The sequence below is a fragment of the Schistosoma haematobium genome, chromosome 7 (genome assembly GCF_000699445.3).
Source record: "Schistosoma haematobium chromosome 7, whole genome shotgun sequence".
NCBI lineage: Eukaryota > Metazoa > Platyhelminthes > Trematoda > Strigeidida > Schistosomatidae > Schistosoma > Schistosoma haematobium.
The window spans coordinates 8,114,392-8,137,197 of NC_067202.1; the positions used below are offsets into that span (position 1 = coordinate 8,114,392).

Sequence of the window (22,806 nt, forward strand, 5' to 3'; positions counted from 1 at the left end):
GAAGTAACATGGGACTGGGATCCATCAGTAAACCATGACTCCTTGGTTAGGGTTGTACAGATTGTGTAACTCAGTGCTTCTAGAAGTTATTATAAATGTCTTAGAATGTAAGCGATTGGTGATTCGACTGTACTTTTTCTTCGTATTCATCATAGAAGTGAGAATAACGTTTTTGATTGAAAAAGTCACTTTTGGTTATATTTTTATCTAGACTTTTCCCCGACTGAATTTCGTATCCTTCCTTCCATCTTCAACAATGTCATATCTTTCTTAATATGGTGCCCATATTTTGGTACCCAATTATACTCATATCTTATGTGTATTTGTATCACGTTTAGCGTTTAAATTGTTTATTCTAGTTAGCATTCTTTTGCAACGTTGTTTTCCATAGGACAACTGTCTATGCAAGATACTCAATGTCCGTTGGGCGGATACCATCAGCAACAGTCTAGTATATACAGCCTGCTGTATATATATATACGCTTGAGTTGTGTGTTTGTTGTTAGTGCTTCCAGTTGCTTGTGTAATATACTTTCCCTCATCTGAATATGGACTTCTCCCTCTAGTTAGCGGGGCTGAAACACATTCTTCATTCGGTTTGCCGATTTTTAATGACCTTATAATCTCTTCAAACACAACAATTCCACAACGGAAAACTATGTTCACAGAATTAAATTTCAAATTTATACTTATAGTAATAACAAAATACTTTTATAAGACTGTAAAAACTACCTCGATTGATAACATTTCATTTTTAATTAAAGTACCATACTGATTTGTATATCACTTGGCTGATAAGCTTTCAAGTAATACTTCGAATGTTTAAACACTTCTCTCTTGAACTTTTGAAGCAATTTTAATCTTGTATTGCACATAAAGTACCAACAGGGTTAGAGAAGAATCGTTCAACTTTACTATGAATTGACTTATGAAATGATATTTGAAATCTGTCAAAGAACTAGCCAAATTTATTTTAACAGGCATAGAAACCATCAACTTTTCCCATAACTAACCATTTATCAATCTTCAGGAAGTGTACCAGAAGAGAGAACATTGAAGTTGAAGCGATTAAATTGCAGTATAGATACTTTAGAAACAATATCTTATGTAAATTCATTTTGTATAGCTTGTTTGAATCTTCTCATTGATGTTTAAAAATGCAATTGATCAGTCACTTATTAGAATATGTGCATCCTGTGCGAATTCCCTCGATATTGCAGGTATATTCAGCTGACAATTCCTAAACAGAATGAAACGCGTGTCCTGGATTTCACTGTTAGCCATCATCCACCTTTGCTTATGAATATCTTATGTAGTATGAATAATTTAAGCAACAAAAACGTTTTTAAAGGTTGCTATTTTCAGTAACTTTTTGTAACTGTTAACATAAATATTTAATTTAAAAAAAATAATTGATTATTAAAACAAACAACTACACACATACAGAAAGAGAGAAAAATACACACCAATTAGAGCTATGTACAACTTACCCTCTTAAATTTGATTTTGATCTATAAGAGTAAATAAAACACAAAAGATGTAGATTAATTGATGATAAAAAAAGGACAAACAAACAAAACAATTTAATACGCTTATTTTGTTTTCATAGTACAGGTTAAATTAGAGGCTAATACAAGAATAAATACAATATAAATGAGATTAAAAATAAATGAAGTATACAAATAGTGGGAATATACAATGATAAATGATTTATTTTACAATCGAAATGTATTGTGCACGATTGCACAAAACTGAAATCAGGATCGGTTATTTGGATAAAAAGCATTTATTTCCAAATAGATTTTATCACTAGGTTTTATATGAAAGTATTTTGATAGTAAGTTGGGTAAATAACATTTGATGTTAGTTATAGGGCTAATAGTAACGGAAATATCTGAATTCTAGCAAGCATTAATATTTGTATACAGAACTTATTACTATGAGTCATTTGAAAAGCCACAAAAATCTAATACAGTTGGTATGTAGTTAACAGTGCAATTTGTGACTCGTCAGCTGAATCCATCTGCATCTCAGTATAGATGGTCAAAATGGGACCTAAATCCAGTAAGCTTTGCTACAAATTCTCAACACGTTATCCGATGAGCTACTGAGTCTAGATAGTTAGAAACGTATTCAACTGGTATGAAAATAATTATATGATTTTATGATTTACAGTAAATGATATTCAACGGATATTATGTTGGAAGTTGGAAATGAAAGGTAATGAATTTGAGTCTCAGTGTGAACATCAACACTAGGATGATACAGGCATATCTACCTGAAGAATCACAAATAAGACGAAATGTGCGTCTTCGATTTCACTGATAGATACATAAAAAGGTATACCAAAACTTGTGATATAGTATTCTTTAGAAGCAATCCACTCAGGATCGTTAAATGGCACATATACAGAGACAGGTCAATTGTAATCCTGAATATCAACAATGGAAAAATACAAACCATTCCTAACGCCATGAAATTATTATTCATTATCATAACCGTCTAAATAATGGTGGTTTTTACTAAATCTGTAGCCTAATGCATAATAACCCTTAAGAGCTAGAAGCAATAAGGTTTGAGGTTCAAATCTCACTTGGAAGCAAGAGTATTCAGATGACATATTCAAAAAGTGTTGAATAGGCGTCCTGAAATCTACTCCTAAGTACCATCCATAGTAAAATACCATACAATAAAGCTAGTGACTAGCTGATTCAAAATCAAAACTCCACAAAATGGTAGAGCCTTTGGTGTCCTCTATCCTAACATCTTTGTTCTTCAATATCAGTAAGAATGATTCCCAGTGCCAATCAGTAAGATTTGTAGCAGTAAAATCTAACATATATATATATATATATATATATATATATATATCACAATCGATTGATCACTGGGTGGTGATCAATGTCATGTGTGTCAAGTCCTTTTTGGTGTAGATCGAATGCTATCGACCAAGATGCAATGTGTCCACTAGTCTAGGTGACTCGACATTGAGTGAATTATGCTGATATTAGATGGTGGTTGGAGGTAGTGAACAGGGAACCTTGGACCCGGGTTTCGTGCAACTTGGCACTCGTCAGCAAGGTGTACCTTTAATCTTGAGGGAAATGATGCTTCCTGAAGAATTCGATCCCGTACCACCCAGCTTCACAGTCAGAGACGTTACCGCTAAGCTAGCCGGGCTGCGACCGACCTCCTGTAGAACTGAGATGTAATCACGATTGATTGATCACTGGGTGGTGATCAATGTCATGTATGTCAAGTCCTTCTTAGTGCAAATCGAATGCTGTATATATACATATATATATATATAAGGATTGGTTGAAGTTAGACATTAACACCGTTGGATACCGGCTCAGTGATCTAGAGGCTAGGCGTTCGCGCGTGAACTGCAAAGGAGTCCCATACTAGAACGAATCGGTCGTCCAGAACTTCTAGGTTTTCCATGGTGGTCTAGCTTTAATTGACTTATGAATTCAACTATTTAATTAATGGTTACTGTAAAGTGAATCTGTGTATAAAACAGTGGTATTTCGGTTTGATATAAAGATATTCTTCACAGCTGTATCCCACGTCTATCTTCCTCTGATCTTCGCAATATAGTTGAGGATAGTGTTAACAGTATTAGAGGAAAAGGGGCATAGTGCTAAAGAGTAACTGAATGAATTGACTTACTGGTGTCATCTTTGCATTACCCTTAAATTCCTCTGTGTTGACATTTCCGAATTGGATAGTCAAAATCAAGTTAGAACAGAAATTCAAGAGTAATTTAAATACTAAATTATCGCATGATAAGAAATGATTAACACGAATTAAAGCTATTTACTATAATTCTCTTATAATGACTATTCACATTTGTGTGAAAAACTTTAATAAACAACATTAAAACAGTTTACCAATAATAAAAAAGGAAGTATGCGAATGGAACCATCAATCTACTTACCCTTTTTCGAGACTTTGAAAGTAAGGATCTTTCCCAGCAGCTTTTTTAGCTGCTGCCTCAGCCAAATTAAGTGTACTATGCGAAAGTTTCGATTTAAATTTCTTCAACATATTTTTTTGTTTAGCTATTACAGAAGAAAAAACATTTATAGACATTCTTACAGTAGAAAATGAAGGAAATAGTAAATGAATATCTCTCAGTGAACTCACTACAAATGAGAAAATGTATAAAAGTATGATTCATTTAGACGAACCATTGATTAGATTGTGTAACTCGATAAACGCTATATTCCTCATGATTGATACATGAACCGAATATCTGAACAATAAGCTCAAAAAAGAGCCTTAAGGCATCATGGTTATGAAAGAATAAATCAATCGAGCCCAGTCTCAATAAACTAACAAAAAATAGTAAAAATGAGAATTGATTAATTTTAAACAAACTGATATTTACTAAAATACCGATCATATTACACATGATCTGCGAAATAATTGTTTGAGAAAAGGGAAAGCCTATATATGGATGTAAACACACAAACATTGGTACAAGGAGGCATCAAATATATATGTACCACACAAATCATTCGATATGTGTGGGGGTTGGAATACAGTCCGGGAGCCCAAACCAAAGTACGTAGTTTCCTTAAGGGGACACTCATAGAGCCTTTAAACTAGAGGCTTAATCAATAAGGCAATAGAGCAATTTCGTGAACAACAGCTCCATTATGAGAAGGCAGTGAGTAGGACTTCCGTGACAGCGGCTGTATACGCGTAGCCTTGTGAGAGCGTTTCAAAAGGGACAGCTGACACTCACCTTGGGCCGTATCAGGACATTTTGGGGCCTTATAATAGTAATAATAATAAATGAGGATTGTAAACCGGCTGAAAACAAATGCGCAGAATTTAATTTCCATTTATTAATTTTATGGTACTATGTATTGCCACGATGTTTGAAAATCCTAGTGTCGAATCACCACGAGGTGTAATCGTTAAGTAATAGAGGAGAGCTCTGAATGAAAAAGAAAACAGCTACTCAGCACTAGGTTGTTTTTCAATTTCAGTTCGTAAAGAAAACTGATTTTTTCTAAAATAGTACCAAGAAATGAAAGGTAATGTTGAATGCAGTTTAACAAATTAACTGTGAAATAAGGTATACATAAGCGCATACATGTCTATGTCGATTTAATGTTGTTACATTTTTTAAGAAAATTATTCACTCAAGTGATCGACTATAATATCTGAAAAAGACAAATAGTAAGTGTTATATCTTGTGACCGCCGACTAGAGAGCAGTGACTTATCGATCGGATCAATGACGCGTAAAACACATGCGAGCAGCCTAGAGTCTTCATTGGTCCTGCTCTTCACCTAGCCCAGCCAGTTAAGTCCAGAACACCAATCCGAGCCACTGCGATATGAATCATTATATTTCAAACATACTGAGTTTATATACCAATCAAACAGACCACAACGTACCAATAAAATATGAAACAACATTTGTACAAGAATTAACCAGATGTGGCTGTGAATGAGGGAAGTAGTAATTAATATACTGGGTATAACTCAAGAATGGTAAAACGTATAGTAATAGTTTATGGGTCAAAATAAAGCTTATAATAAGAGGAATATGCATATGCATAGTTTAGTTACTTAATAATTATACAATAGAAATATACATTTAGTATTGGTCCATAAATGGATCCCAAAAGTTACCATTCATTCTTCTTGTCGGGACATAACAGTAAGTTAAGTTGAAAGTAATCATCTATATTTGACTACAGTTAACTCTAAATATCTCTACTTTTAATATATTCAAACAGAAAGGATCCATTTTTAAAGAAATGTATATTCCTATTGCTGACATCAAGGACTCCAAATGACATATAAGCATCCTGATTGAATTACCTTCACATAGCTACTTAGCCATTAATTTTTATTAAAGATGGATTGTAACTAACAGTAGAAATTCAAAAGTGCACTTCGTCCCAGTCGGGACACATCAGATACAGAATGAAACCGAAAAATCGTTAAGAAAATAGGACAAAAAGGACATTCTTAACTTATCCGCTAGCCACCATCTGTCTTCATCAGGAAGAAGAAAATTCATTAACTTTACATTTTAACATGTTAAATAAAATGAAAGACAGAATCTGTGAATAACTCAGGTAGAAAATTTTTTATTACATTAAGTCTAAGTACTGAAAACTGTCATTCAAGTCAAAAAGTAATAACTATCACATTTATCTGATTATGAAAACATAAAATATTATTCAGACAGTTAATATGAATACTATGGGTTAAGATTTCAATCGAATTCTGATTGATATATGGACATGATAATATGATGTCACCGAGTGGTAACGATTCATCAGAGCGGAATAATGACTCAACATTCCCTGTTCCAAAAGAACAGATATCAAAAACTAAACTACCAAATATAAAAATAGGTCCATGTACTGAGTTCTAAATTTCCAACTTTATCACCGAACTAATATTTGGAGGGAGGGATTTATCATATAGTCGGTAATACAAGTAGTGTGAGGTAAATCAGAGGTGTGGTATGATAATGTTCTACAAACCCTTTTCTAAAGTGACTAGTTAAAAATGTATGGAATACAAAACTTTTAACGAATTTTAACATACTTCATAATTATAACCTCTAATTATAATAATGATTATCTGATTCACAAATCAGAAAGTACCAATGTAACTTTTTTAGTGAATTCATTAAACAAAAAACCTTTATACATAGTAGGTTTGAAAGAATAAATTGTTGTTAGTCTATGGAAGTTCATGATTTAGAATGAAACTAATTTTTACTATCTTACATACTAATTTGAAATCACCACGTGCAAACAAATAAACCTCCTGAAGAATAACAAACTAATGTTACGCATTGATTTTTTGCTCACAGTAACAATAGCACACTAAACATCCCTTCAAATAAACACAGTTTCAGTACTATCGACGGTCAAATAGATAGATAATAAGCGACTAACGCGCATCCATTTCTTTAGTTTAATTCACGAACTGATATTAGCTAGACCACCACTTAAAACCAGGAACTCCTCTGAACAGCTATCGCACCTTATTATGGGACGGAACTATGAACTTCTGATATTGAGTCCAATCCTCTAATCCACTGGACCAGCATCCAATAATTCGATTCCCGGTACGAAATCAACACTGGGATATAGGTACATTCAGCTGATCAGTCCCAAATAGGAAGAATCGCGGGTTCTGGATTCCACTGCTAGTAACAATTCATCAATAATTATTGGCATTTGTCAAGAAGAAAACAAATTCATAATTCAGTGTTAAATTATGTTTCTCAATTAAGTCAGTTGATCTATTTGGTACGCAAATGATATCCACACATCAGATTGTTGATTAACAGCTAGCTCGACTTATTCTAACTCATTGATTGGTAAAAACATTAAAAATGATATGTAATTTATTATTATTATCATTATTATTATTATCACTATTATCATTATTATTCTGGATATCGTCTAATTAACGACCGGTGAATAAATCAATCTGCTTCTAGAGTTATGTTTTCTTTATTGCACCGACATAGAAGTCTTGTTTCAGCATTCAAAAACTTACACCGTCAACTTCTGGTTTCGACTACCACATTTCCGTAATCTCACGCATGTGTTATTTCTAACTGTTGACGATTGTTCTCATTATTGAACTGAAGTGTACTGTGCATGCTTACTGAGTTATTAGTTCACTTTTTTCTTGTTCTCTTCCCTTTCAGTTCCTCTCACACACGGTGCTCCTCATCACACTACCCCTACTATCAGACAAGGTAGCTTCAGACTAAATGTTAAACTATTAAAGGCAGAACGTCGTAGCATTATTATGTACAGACTGATTACAGTTAGTTTCATGAGAGAAATTTATGGGAAATATATAAACCAAATGTGTGAACAAATACATCAATTTTCAGGTACGGTGATAATGAGCAAGATACCATCAAAATGAATGCACTTGGTAGAGCTCACAGACAACAAAATACATGAGACCGAGAAGTAACCAATATTTTTATGAAAATTTAGGACCAAAATTTAAACGTGCCGCTCCGTTTTATTAGAAGTTAAGAGTTGAAACCATTTCTGAAAGTGTAAATATGATATGGTAACATACATAAAATAAAAAGCATTACAGTGCATATATGTATGTGCACTAGAAACAACCAGTAACTAACATCAGTACAGAACGTGAGTAAGCTGAGACAAGGAATGATGAATCAGTTTATTGGAAAGTCATTCAGTTCACCACGACATCCAGATTGAGGTCATACAAATTGTCCAACTATCCACTGACGATCCTGCTGTAATTTCTAATTACATTCTTCATAAACAACAAGTTATCATCTTTAAATAAAAGCAAACTTTCTTGGTGTTGGGATGGCTCCTAGAAAGAGTGATTAAAGCTTCAAAGGTTATAAAGAATCCGAAGAAATTCCTCTCAGTCACAGCCCGACAGGATTTTTAAAATATCGACTTGGCGTGATTTCATTATATTTGCGACTTGAGGGTTCTATACGTTCAAGGGCCAAAGTCGTATGCCATATTAGCCGTAATCAAGCACCGAACGTCTACATTTGGCTACATTATTAACTATCTTATTTATTTATTTATTTATTTATTTATTTATTTATTTATTTATAGATAATGAAGAGAAAAGATGACACAGAAGTTGTAAAATGAATGTAATCACTAAATATATGTGTGGTGCATTGTTTTGGTGACCTACTCTTACTATAATTTATGTGCTATAATAAAAGAAAAAGAATTGACTGTTACATAATCAATCAAATAACCAGGACCAAATATAGAAAGTTATACACACACAAAATAACAGTAAATCACAGTAGATCCTAGACATAAATAGAAAAGGACAAGACATGAATTGAAATACACAATTTTTATAATTAAGAAAACATTATGCTTAAAAATGGATACATACTATATGTAAACAATTTGTAAGTAAACATTGCCGTAAACAAGCTTTAAAAAAACAACTATCGTGATCAATTTAAATAAGGAAAAAACGTTTTTTATGCATAAAACAAGTGTATATTCGATTAATAAGACAAATGTATGCTAATTTATAGAATTTATGGTAATGAAGTTGAAAGTCGATATTTATTACAATAACAATAACAACACATTACAAAGTTGAATACTACTGAATGGGTCTCTAGTTACGTACAAAATTTAAATCATAACTCATCTATGTGTTCATTTAAGTAAAACGAAAGTCACTTCTATCACTTAATTAGTGAACTGATTAGAATAATATGAGACATGATACAGACAGAAATAAACAGCATAAAATCTGCAACAGACGGTCGTCATTATCTGTTCTTTGAGCCGCGAGATCCACCCAGGTGTCTTTCCCTTCCTCTTAGAGTTTATCTACTTGAGCATTAAAGTCACCAACCACTATTACTACATCAGAGTGCCTAGCTTTTCGGAGGTCGGAAAGCTGTCTGTAAAACTCATCTTTTACATTGTCTGAGCTGCAGTCAGTAGAAGAGTAGGCAGAGACTACGAAGAGGCAACGACGAGTGTCCCCATCTTTCCGAGTCCTTACTGTTCCGTTTAGTGATGTACGTACGTACGAATTTCCACGTTGTTACTGACTGACTGTATCCGTTTAATTCTCGATACTAGACTAACACAATGACAGGAAACTAAGTAGAAAATAGAATGAAAATAATAATCCCACTGGTAGTGGTTAGCTAAATACAAACTACGGTTTAACAGAAACGAATAAAATCAGGAAATGTGAAGAATACGAAACGATATTCAGTTCAACTTTAACAGAAAGATGGAGGTGCTACTGTCAACAATTTTTGTGTAATGCTTCCCAATGTTTCCTAACACAGCTCAGAATGAAAGTCAATGACATTGAAAACATAATTTAGTTTCCATATGACACAATAGTATATTCGTTTAAACATTGCTTTACATTTAATTACCATGAGTTTACACTTACAATTTCATTCGTTAAACTGGATGACATGGGATCCAATTCTCTATGGAATACCAGTTCCCATAAGAATATAGGTAAACCCTACTGAAGAGTGTCAAATATTAAGAGACTTACGTCCGCGGTTTCTATCAACTACCTCCAACTACCCTACATCTCAACGTGGTGCGCGCGATATCGAGTCACTTTGACTCGTGGCCATAGCCCAACCTCGTCGATGGAACTCGATCAACACTAGGCAAACAACACATCGGTCAACACTCAGTGATCAAACAACCGCCTTTATTTAAACTCTATCCACAGCAATAAAAATAACTGGCTACGGACTACGTCAAATATTCAAAATGATCGATCCTATTCATTTAATGATGACACCATTTTTGAAAGGTAGAATAATCTATCCTCAGGTCTTGAAAACTAAACTCATTTACTGAGCACAGGTTTACTTTCTCGGCTTTCAGTCACACATTTTGGCTAAGGTTGGAACCACATTTCGACCTATTTGGGACCCGTCAACTGAATGTACATGTATCAGCTACAATGCTCGTACACGAGCTAGTGATACTAACCAGCTTCCCAAACCAAAGTGGAGCGAAATTAGAATCTATGACCAAATCGTTCATGTGCTTTAACCACTAAATAATGTATCGCTCTTAACTTTTTAGGTGGGCGGATGCATTTAGTTGATGAAACTCTGGCTTATACAACTTCCCAGGTGAATCACTTGACTAGTTATAGTAAATATTCACCTCAATGTTTGTAATCAATGGATTACAAATACTGACAACTAATGAAGTGGCAGTTTCCAGTAATTTAAACTATCTAATCATCATATAGGGAGATCACTATAAAACCAACAGAATACTGATGAAATGTACATTTACACAATAAAATAGAAACAATCAATTTGTCAACGAACACATGCATAAATACGGTTGAGTAATATTCCTCAAATGACTGGATGCGAAGTTAGTGTTCTAAACGTCACGCGTTCGCCACGTGAGATGGCAGTCCCGGTTACGAACACCGATGGGGTTAAAGATGCGAACTCTTGAGAAGTCCCATACTATGACGAAATAGTTTTCCAGTGCTTTCTGGTTCTCAATGGTTCTTTGACTTCGGTAGGTTTATAATCTCAATTATATATATATGCCATATTAATTGAGATTAAAGTACAAAGACTGAATTTATGTTAAAACAGGGTGTGGCAAAAAACGCAGATAAAGGAAATGTCTAAAATTCATTTCATTTGCCTGCGAGAAAAAACATTTTTGAAAACGTACTGATGAACATACTTTTTATTTTAAATACACGAAACAAATTAAATAGAATATTGCTTGGGCTACTACACAGAAACAAAATAACGATATGTATATCCAAATTTCAGTTTACACACACACACACACAAAACAATAATTAGTTTAACGAACTTGAGATTGGTGTATAAATCAAGAGTATATGAAATAATTATTCACGAAATGAAAAATTTGCCAAAAAAAACTTGTTAGCTGTTCTCTCTACACAAAGACAAGAGAGTATTTTGGAAACTTGACACTCAGGTCATTGAGTAATTATCAAAAAGCTGATCGATTGTATTCGATTAATACTGAAAATTACATAAAACAACGCTGGTTAGTGTGTTCAGTGAATGCTTAATGGAAAAACGTATCTTAGTTCTACAGAAGCTCAATTGTAGCCTGAATAAATCGTAAGGAAAAGGTATTTATATAACGCTGGGTGAAACATGCTCAGAAATCTCATGAAGAACATGTTGTGCTGAGTACTATTTACGACAAAATCTAGATCTAGGGACTTTTTGTTAATTACCTTCAGACAGTGACAAAACAATTATTGACGATAATCTAGAAGAATTTTTTATCCACAAAATGAGCTGTGGAAAAAATCTAATTTATCCAATCCTAAAGTATATCCTGATAATGTTGTCTACAAACTTTATAATTAAACTATTGAACCCTAAGAACACAACAAAGAACAAGTAAAATCCTCCTCATAAACTGAAGAAAAATATTTACCATATAACACGAAGTACTTGTTAACTAATTAAGATATATTTCAAATAAACTACCATACATTTATACATTGATTTATAAACAAAAAATATTTTCTAACAATAAGCAATTTCTTACATGATTTTATACTGCCTGCAAGTGATCCACCAAATTCTGATTGAGCATATGGACTATTTGAATGTGATTGATACATTGGTGGTAAACCCATCGGTCCACTGAATTCACTTACAGTACCATCATTTTCAAATGGATTATATGACATACCGGGTACTTGTAAAGTAGCAGATGAACCATTAATTTCCCTTTTTTGATAACCATTAGTGTAATCATTATCATTTTTGGATCTATGCTTAGATCTAATTAATAAAGAAAATTATAGTAAACTAGAGTTAAACAATATCATTCTATATTGTTATCCGAAAAAATGAAAATACGATAATAGTAAATAAAAATACTGGATTTTTACTCAGCAGTCGTCTAAAGGCAGCGCACAAGACGTTAAAGTCCTGAGCTCAATTATTAACAGTGTAAGGACTGAGAACTGTCAATAAATTTCATAATACAACAAAACACAAATTCAGTACTCTCTAGTTTACAACAGTATCAAAACTGTTATCAATTTGCGCCAAATACCACCTAAAAATTAAATTAATCTTGATGAACTCATCATAATAATACATCCAATGGTGCACATGGGCTCCAGTATCCTGCGGGAACAAGTAGCGTATGAACCAATTTTTGGTCACCGGCTACCATGGGACTGCATTTCCTCACGATGCTCCACTGCTTTGTGGGTTAGACCTTTAGGTTAAAGGCTCGGGGTGTGGCCCTTCCCCCTAAGACAACCACCTGTTTTGGTCTAGGCATCCGAGTAGTATCACAGCCCACACACAGTTATGATGAACTGTCTATATTTATGGAAAGTACTCTTCTTGCTACGATTAACAATCAAATGATTCACATTATTATTATTATTTACTATGTCATTTATTCACTCTCTTTTATTCCCACTCTATCTATCCTTATTTTTCGACTTATACAGCAGCTCGCCTATGGAAATTCGGCTCTATCTAACGTTCTCGAGTCACTGCCTGACTGAAAATTGTATGTTACCACCTAATAAGAATACTGAAGCAGTTTTTCTGAAACCACGTGCACCATTCAAACTGGCTGCCTTCAACGTTCGCACACTTATGCAGGTCAGACAACAGATAGGGCTGGCTATGTCTTTGGAAAGTCTTAATATTGATGTTTGTTGTCTATCCGAGACCCGTATTCAAGACTCTGGTGAAGTACTACAAATTCGCTCTACATCTGTCGCTTCGAAAAGCTTGTTTTACGTGCGCTTATCCGGGGACCCTGTGGCATCTTCGTCTGGTCTTGCTGGCGTTGGTGTCGCACTAAGCGCTAGAGCTGAGGCAGCGCTAGTCGATTGGATCCCCATTAACAGTCGGTTATGTGCTGTTAGATTAGAAAGTTCCATCAAAGTGAGAAGAAATCGGCGTGAGAAACGATGTCTTTTCGTCATCTCCGCCTATGCCCCGACAGATTGCAGCCCGGATGCAATCAAGGATGAGTTTTACCACCAGTTATCTGTTCTTCTCCAGAAAGTGCGTTCGACAGATATTGTAGTACTAGCCGGAGACTTGAATGCTCAGGTCGGGTGTCTAGGCACAAAAGAGAGTCGTTTAGGTGGCCGATGGGGACTCGTTGGTCGCAGGTCAGATAACGGGGACCGTCTACTGCAACTGTGCACAAGCCACAACCTATTTCTGGCTAGCACTAACTTCCGGCACAGTCATCGCCGATGTGCCACCTGGTGCCCTCCCTCTGCATCTCAAGCCTGGACTCAGATTGATCACATCGCGATCAGCTACCGCTGGCGTGGTTGTGTACAATACTGCCGCTCCTTTCCGAGTACCTATCTGGACTCTGACTATGCCTTGGTCTGCGCCAATCTTACCTTACTTTTCAGTGGACAACAAAGTGACCGCCACCAACGGATTGATGTTAGCAAGCTGGTTGCAACTTCAGTTGCTAGTAAGTATCGAATCGAGCTAGTTTCTAGGCTAGCTACCATTCCACCGAAACGTATAGATGAGCATTGGTTGCAATTGCATGACGCCATGAAAATAGCGAGTAAAGTCACTTGTGGGTTCGCGAAACGTCCCGCTTATAAGCACTGGGTTACTTCAGGCTCCTTAAAACTCATTGAAGCCCGTCGGTCTACTCAGGGTGACCGTGAGTTTGACCACATATGAAGGATGTTACGTAATGAAATTGAGAAAAGCTTGCGTAAAGAACCGAGAAGCCTGGTGGTCGGAGCGTGCTAATGAGTTGGAAGCAGCAGCTGCATCTACTAACTACCGGAAGCTCTTCCAACTCGCCCGAGCCACTGGCAGCAAGAAGTCTGGTGTGAGCGAAACAATCTGCGAGGATGATGGGATGCCAATCATCAACATCCATCGACGTCTTGGACGATGGGCAGAATTCTTCGAAGGGCAGTTCAACTGGCCTGCTGCTCCGGCAACATCGGTCAGATTGTCCTGCCCTCCATGGCCGGCGACGACTGATCCACCAAATGAGGCAGAAGTCCGCAAGGAACTCCAACTCTTGAAGCGTTACAAATCACCGGGCCCAGATGACTTACCTCCGGCTCTTTTTAAAGATGATGGTGACTTTCTGACTAAGGGACTGACTGTGTTGTTTACAAAGGCCTGGGAACTAGAGAGTGTACCAACGTCATGGAATGAGTCGATAGTTGTCCCTATCTTTAAAAAGGGTTCACGTCGTTCCTGTAACAACTATCGGGGGATAAGTCTACTTCCGATTGCGTCCAAGCTATTGGCTTCCGTCATACTTCGTAGATTGTTCAAAACCCGAGAAAGATTGACTCGCGAGGAGCAGGCTGGTTTTCGTTATGGTCGAGGATGTATTGATCATATATTCACCCTCCGCCAAATGTTAGAACACCGCCATACTTATCAAAGGCCAACAATCGTAGTGTTTCTTGACATCAGGGCTGCCTTCGATTCGTTGGATAGGACTGTTCTCTGGGATTGTCTATTGAAGAAGGGTGTGCCTGAGAAGTTTATTAACGTCCTAAAGGCCCCCCTCAGACAGTGTGAGGGAATACAACCACCCCTCTCCATTGTTCTATTCGAGCAGTTGGGTTAGACAGGGTTGCCCAATCTCACCATTACTCTTCAACTTTGCCATTGATGACATTCTGGAAACAGCTCTGATGGATGTAAGTAATGGTGGTGTGGATCTGTTGCCTGGAGAAAGACTTCTCGACCTTGAGTATGCGGACGATATTGTCTTACTGTGCGATAATGCCCAAGGCATGCAATCCGCACTTAATCAGTTGGCAATCAGTGTCCGTAGGTATGGTATGTGCTTTGCACCTTCGAAATGCAAAGTACTTCTACAAGACTGGCAGGATCGTAATCCTGTACTCACCCTGGATGGTGAGCAGATAGAAATAGTCGAGAAGTTCGTGTATCTGGGTAGCAGCATAAGTGCTGATGGTGGTGTGAGTGATGAGATCAATGCACGTATAGTGAAAGCCAGAGCGGCTTATGCCAATCTGGGCCATCTTTGGCGCCTTCGTGATGTTAGTCTGGCTGTAAAAGGTCGGATCTACAACGTGTCGGTGAGAGCAGTTTTGCTCTATGCTTGTGAAACCTGGCATCTCCAAGTTGAGGATGTTAGACGACTCTCTGTGGTTCGATCATCGCTGTCTCCGAAGGATTGCTGACATTCAGTGGCAACACCATGTTAGTAAGGCAGAGGTTCGGCATCATGTGTTCGGGCACAGAGACGATAATGAAATTGGTGTCACCATCTTGAAACACCGACTTCGGTGGCTTGGACATGTTCTCCGAATGTCGTCCCAGAGAATTCCACGTCGTGCATTATTTGCCGACTCTGGGACTGGCTGGAAGAAGCGGAGAGGTGGTCGGTGTATGACATGGTGTCGTGGCATGAAAGAAAGCTGAGAAGGGCTGGCTTCTGTTGGTCCTTCACGACTCCCTGGTTGGGGTCATAGAGATGGTGTGACACAGTGGCTAGAGACGTTATCAGATATGGCTCAGAATAAAAGCCAGTGGCGATCCTGCTGTAACCTTCTTTTACTTTCTTCATAAAAAAAGTGGTTGTGTCTTCCTTAACTGAAAGGTTTCTTCTGATTGTACCTTTTCGTTTCCCCCATTATTGTTATTACACTATCATACACTAATCTGTACGTTGTTTTCTTCTACGCTCCTTACTTTTTTTCCTTCTTCTCTTCAAATTCTCATTGTTTTGTGTGGCGCATATGTATTTGGTGCCCTTTTGTATCAATATTTATGTGCTCAAATAAATAAATAAATAAATAATAATACATCACCTAGTAGCAAGCTAACAAACACAGATGTCCAAAGTGAATACTAGTTGAATAAAAATAATGTATACTTAATATTTTCTTCGTTTTATCGGTAGAAATTCCTAGGCCTAATAAACTCAAAACGATATATATATATATAGTATAAACAAATATGGTAACTGTCGTTAAACGTTCATATCACTTGGGGTGCCAATAAAGAAAGAGAGAGCGTTTGGATAGACATTTCGTCCTAATATATGGCTCATCAGAAGTGTGCACATACGATCCCCATCGGGACTGAACCTAGAACCTTCTGGTTTTGAAGAGGATGTTTAACCAGCAGATTGGGGCCCATACGACAAATTACAACTTCGATCAATTCGTGATATGTGGTACCCCTTCGACTAAAATACAGCTTGTTCACACTATCCAATGAGCATAGAAACTAATAAGTCGTTCGATGTTTTTTTAATAATAAGCAATTAATATCACACACGTATACATTTTACAATAATTGTACATAATAATGAGTAAATCATACTTGACAGTTAAATAGATGAAGCTCAACTATTATTACTCTTCATATTTTCATTCAGTCTAACGCAGACAAATATCTATAATGATAGTTGGAGTAAATAATTAATAAACAGAACACATATCTTACTTTGAACGTATTTTCGAACTAAGATTTGTAAGTGAACCACGTAATGATTTAGAATGGTGTACAGTATTAGCTTGAGTTCCTGGAGGCCAATAGTCAATAGCCCAAATCCAATAAACTAAACGTCCATGTGCATTAGAATTTTTTCGCTTCGCTTTTAAATCAGAATAACATAACCGTGATAAGTCGAAATTTGGATTGCCAGTTTGGGGAACTTGATTTAAGGGGATATCAACTTGACCGATATGATGATTATCTCCATCGACAACAAGTAAAGTAACTGGATCTGATGGACTAATCAAATCTCTATTTAAGAAAAGACAACACAAAAGCATGAAAAGAGATATTAACGTACAATAATACACCATTTACTACTTGTCTACAAAAACAGAACGACAATCTCATCATTAAAAATTGTACCTTGTTACATCCTTTGTAAATATATACCATACTTACAGCTTACGTATATGCGAAATAACTGATTTCTGTGTAGCTTAAACTTGCTGAAATTTCATTCATTACGTTTATACACACTAGAATAACTATTTCATAAGACAATTTCGAAAAAAGGGTAAACTGCTAAACAATCGTCACGTGACCTATGATCTCCGAGAATATAGTACTTAGTATCTTAAATTACCGGAATCTAACATTTTCAGGAGCCTACTGACGTAGCACTTACTTCACGTAACCTGCATAGGATTATGTTTTCAATATCTTGTCCAACAAAACATTCTCAGATTCTATAGCTTAATCACAATAAACCTAGTATGGCACATTTAGCTACGGTATGATACAGAGTATGTAACACGTAACTAAGTGTTAAAAATCCCCTTGAAATCCCTCTTTTCGGGTTTTATTCACGAAAAGCACGTTACTTTCACATATAATGACGAAGAAAACTATGATGATCAGGACCGATGATATGTTTGGTCGCACATAAGTTTGATGGACATGAGCCTACTTTTAGAATTGAAAGAAACGTCTTAAGTGAACGGCGCCGAAAAATGACTAGGATAGTGAACTGAGAACCCTTAGCTTAGTTAGATCAGTTAAAACCAAAGAAGTAATAACAATGTTGAGTGCCTACTAAGTCGTTTATTTCAAAAAAAATATATTTACCCTTACAACAGTATGGACTCTGAATCAAACTACATTAAAATTCCAATGTTAAAGGATGAAAAATGAAAGTACTGTCCTAATAACAAAGAACAAGAAGTAGAGGATATCAATTTTTACACAAGCCAACTGACTAAACCGTCATTCATAAGTAAAATAAAGCCAGAAACAAACGTGTGTTAACCCAAGTTACCATATCACACTAGCACGAGATGAAATTAACAAGGTGAATAGTAAAAGAGTCGCAATCATATACGTTTTCTCCTTTTAAATCAAGACCAGTGATACGAATTCTGTTGGACAATTATTTCACAGTTCTATGCCAAATGCAAAACTTATCGACTATCATTTCATAGTTTATATAACTTTGATTATTAAAGCAGTTGGGAAGTGAATTCTTTTTGAACATATACACACACAATTCAACATTTAACAGTCTAACAAATTTGTTGGGGATATCTTTGAAAAACCACTAAATTAATTAGATAAAGATTTTAAAAAGGTGATTACATAAGAATTGTAATATTTATTACTTTAGAATTTCACTTACAATGTTACTTCACAATCCCATATTGGACGACCATCTTCTGCATCAACATACTCTGAGGCTAATTTAACCGCTCCACCCAAAAATATAACGCGCCATCGACGACTTTTAGAGGCTATTTTGAAGCAATATTACATTGGATAATAATAAGTGTATATTGTAAAACTGCAAAATTATTATCATACAATGCAAAGGTAAAATTTGATAATCAAAAATTGGCTCAAGAAATATTAATGATAATAACAATAAGCCTTTATTGTGATGATGATGACGACGATAATGACAGATGAAAAGTCAGATGATGTTGTTAAAGGATCACATGTAGGTTTAAATGCATAACATATGTATTACGATAAATGTTTTACGTCAACTTATTAGAAATGCAACAATCTTTTCAAACTAACAATCTCCTTGTTACCAACTGGTGATCATATAACCAGTAACTAGATATTTTTTCAAACTGTTACATTACTAGTAGGCTAATTATTTTTATAATGCGTTAACAACGTGAGTCATTAACAATTCAGTGATAAAGCCCCCACTATTTGGGTTCTGGAGTATATCACAATAATATTTATTTTGTATTAGCTGCAAAACAGAGATCGGTACTTAGGGAGAAATTAGTCTGATTTATAACAATCTCAAACAGAAATTAAAAGGAAGTACCTAAGGCTACCGTTTATTTATTTAAGCTGCCAAACTCCACATTAGCACAGTGATAGGAAACTAGCCATATAGAAAGCAGAACGGGGAATAATATAAAATATGAACAGGGGCAGAAAACTAGAAAAACAAGAAGCCTAGTTTCAAAAGGGCAAATAAGGTTCGAAGAATGAGAAGTATGTGATGATAATAATAATAGGCTTACGATTTAGGGGAAGTTAAATATTGAGTCCATCTGCGTCAATGTCACTGACTTTCGGTCATGGTGTAGTGAACGAGAACACAAGTGAGGACAACCGAATGTATTTAAATGCAAAATTACAGAATATCTTGGTAAAATCTGAGAATCATACAGTAAATATTTCATTTACAAAATGTCAATCAGTCGTCTCAGACTTCATTGTGCATTCGTTTCCACACCAATCATTCTCTGTTCTCGTTCTCTTTTATTCGATCTTTTTAACCTAGTGTCGTCAGGCATTTCACTTTCGATTGGTGATACATACTACTTATATCCGTCGACACCAGTAACACACCACAATGGTACCTAAGGTATCGAGGAATCCTTTATCTAGGATATTTTCTGCGCCTCTAGAATAAACATACAAAATCCAAATCGGACTACCGACTTGACTTTATACCTAATTGATGTGAAGATCCAAATCGATTCACATTTCAGAAATACTTGAGTGTAAGCTCTAGTGATTTTAATGGTGTAAGCACAGTATTAAGGTTCAAAGTTAAGATGGTCACTTGTAAAAAGTATTCTGATAGACAGTCTGTCTGGATGATATATACATATCCAAAATTCATGATCATATTCGACTTATTTTATTCCGTTATTCTCTAACGCGAATTAGGTCAATAATTATATACGAGGGTTGATGATATGTCAGTCAGTCAGTCAGTAACAACGTAGAACTTCGTACGTACGTACATCAGTTCGAGTTGCCACACCACATTAGCACAGAGATGCAGTTGTCGATTCAAATCCCATAGTGGTAGAGGTAATAAGAGTATAAGCAGTAATCGGTAAGATTAGGGTTTGGAGATGTTATTTAAAGAATATAATACAGTGAAATAAATTTGGAAAGAGGAAAAAAACGGACATGAAGGATTCAGAAGATTAGAATTTGGGAGAACACAGAGAGTGGGTGCACCTGCGCCATTGCAAACGATTTTGAGCCATGTCATTCAGGGTCTCTAACCATCGGTTGCTATCATCTCGCGGTCCCCAACCAGGTAGTCTACACCTACCAACATGGCTCAGTCTACTTGTCAGTGACTTCATGGACTTGTGCCATGTTTTGGTCTGGCCGCCCCTAGCTTTCTTCCAACCTATTCCTATACCACTGAACATCGCACGTCGAGGCAGTCGGTCGTTGGGCATACGTAACACGTGTCCCAGCCATCTCAACTGATGAAGTTTCACTACGTCATCAATTGATTTGCCATCCTTACCTAGTACCCGTTTCCTAACAACTGTGTTACTTACTCGATGGTCCCATGATATACGAGCAATGTTTCGAAGACACCTATGATCAAATACCAGTAGCCTACGGATATCCTCTACTCTTACCGGCCATGTTTCACTGCCATAAAGTAGGACGGAACGAACTGCTGCGCAGTAAACCCGTCCTTTGGTTGATAGACGGATATCTCGCCTACGCCATAAATGACGCAAGTTGGCAAAAGCTAGTCGAGCCTTCTGTATCCGTGCTGAGATTTCGTCACACACCAGACCACAAGGGCTGATGAGACTTCCAAGATAAGTGAAGCGGTCGACACGCTCAATTACTTCACTCCCTATCACTAGTTCGGGTGTCGATGTAACCCGATCCTGAAGCAACATTTTGCATTTCGAGGGAGAGAATCGCATCCCGAACATGCTTGCATTGTTGCTTAGAGTGGTCAGAAGACTCTGCATTTTGTCAGCGTCTTCACCAAATAAAACTGTCATCTGCATATTCTAAGTCAACAAGTGAACCTCCCGGTAGAAGTTCAACCCCTGGAAATTTAGATGAGGAGAGTGTTATTTCTAAAAGTACGTCGACCACAAAGTTGAACAAGAATGGGGAGAGTGGACAGCCCTGACGAACACCACTTGAGGTAATCAATTCTGATGACAGTTCGCCATAAGCTCTCACTCTAACAGTTGTGTTCGAGTAGAGAGCCTTTATAAGGTTAATGTACTTCTTTGGTACTCCTTTCAGTGACAAACACTGCCATAGAACCTCACGATCAACAGAGCCGAATGCTGCCTTAAGGTCGAGAAATACTACCATTGTGGGGCGTCTGAATGTGTGTCTGTGTTCTAGAACCTGACGTAGTGTGAATATCTGGTCTATACAACCACGTCCAGGTCGAAAACCAGCCTGATTTTCTCTAGTCTGCTCTTCACGAGCCTTAGTTAGGCGTCGAAGTATTATTGAAGCTAATATTTTAGACACTATATTAGTCAAACTGATTCCTCTGTGATTGTCACAAGAGGACTTTTGTCCTTTCTTATAGACTGGCACAATCAGTGATTGAGACCAGTCAGATGGGATTACGTCCAGTTCCCAAATTCTACCTAAGACCTCGGTTAATCTCATTGCTAATACTGGACCACCATCCTTAAAAATCTCAGGAGTAAACCTGTCAGGGCCTGCTGCTCTCCCTGGCTTCAGATTTCCTATGGCTTTTTCAACTTCGTAAAGGGACGGAGGACCTACATTAACTTGCCATTCAGGTTGACTAGAGATCGTGGGAAACCGAAGTGTGGCTGAAGGCCAGTTGAACTGATCCCTAAAGTGTTCTGCCCATCGATCCAATCTCCTGGATTGAGAATGAATAATATGTCCATCTTTCTCTGAGATTGTTTCGCTAACGGTCGGGTTCCTAATTCCGGTTTCCTTAACGAGTCTGAACAATTGTCTGCTATTACCTATTGCCGCTGCCTTTTCCATCTCTCTTGCTTTCGCCACCCACCACTGTTCGCGATCATTGCGTAGACTTCTTGTCAGCTTGCGCTTAAGCTGACTCCGCTCTTCATTATGTTCAGAGCCAGGTGGAATGAGTTTCCGAGCATCTATCAGTGAGATAGATGCTGCTGAGATCCAGTGTTGCTCCCTAACCTTCTGGTTTACCTTACTAGCAGATACCACTGCTGTTTCCACAGCTTTTCGGATATCATTCCATGCTGCATCGGGGTGGGCATCACATACATGGCTGCCTAACTGTTTTCCTAGTTGTTCCTGAAATATACTCTCAGCTTGACTATCATTAAGTAGGCCCCTAAGAGGTTTCCTTGCAGCGTCTTTCCTACGTCCAGTAAGACGCAAGCAAATACGCGCTCGCACTAGAGCATGATCTGAATCTAGGCATGTGCTCCAGAATGAGCGACAGTCTTCTATCGAGCCCCTCCATCGGTGGCTGATAGCGATGTGATCTATTTGGGTCCAACGTTGGGACGAATTAGGGGTCTCCATGTTAAA

At 36.8% G+C, this 22,806-nt stretch overlaps 1 protein-coding gene across 2 annotated transcripts in view; it reads right to left on the reverse strand.

Annotated features, from left to right (window-relative positions):
* The window catches only part of TSEN2 (tRNA-splicing endonuclease subunit Sen2), a 68,191-nt gene that overhangs the window by 39,688 nt on the left and 5,697 nt on the right, over positions 1-22,806 (reverse strand). Inside the window, exons 1-5 of one of the 2 annotated variants that reach the window (XM_051217913.1) lie at positions 18,671-20,665; positions 17,005-17,307; positions 12,092-12,330; positions 3,941-4,064; positions 1,491-1,511 (exon numbers count right to left, since the gene is read on the reverse strand). Coding sequence is in view for 1 of the 2 variants with exons in the window: in XM_051217914.1 (XP_051064349.1) it covers positions 1,491-1,511; positions 3,941-4,064; positions 12,092-12,330; positions 17,005-17,307; positions 18,671-18,782 (799 nt within the window). In the remaining variant the exon portion in view is untranslated. Of the gene's footprint in view, positions 1-1,490; positions 1,512-3,940; positions 4,065-12,091; positions 12,331-17,004; positions 17,308-18,670; positions 20,666-22,806 lie in introns of those variants that run through there. The other variant, XM_051217914.1, reaches the window with a different exon arrangement.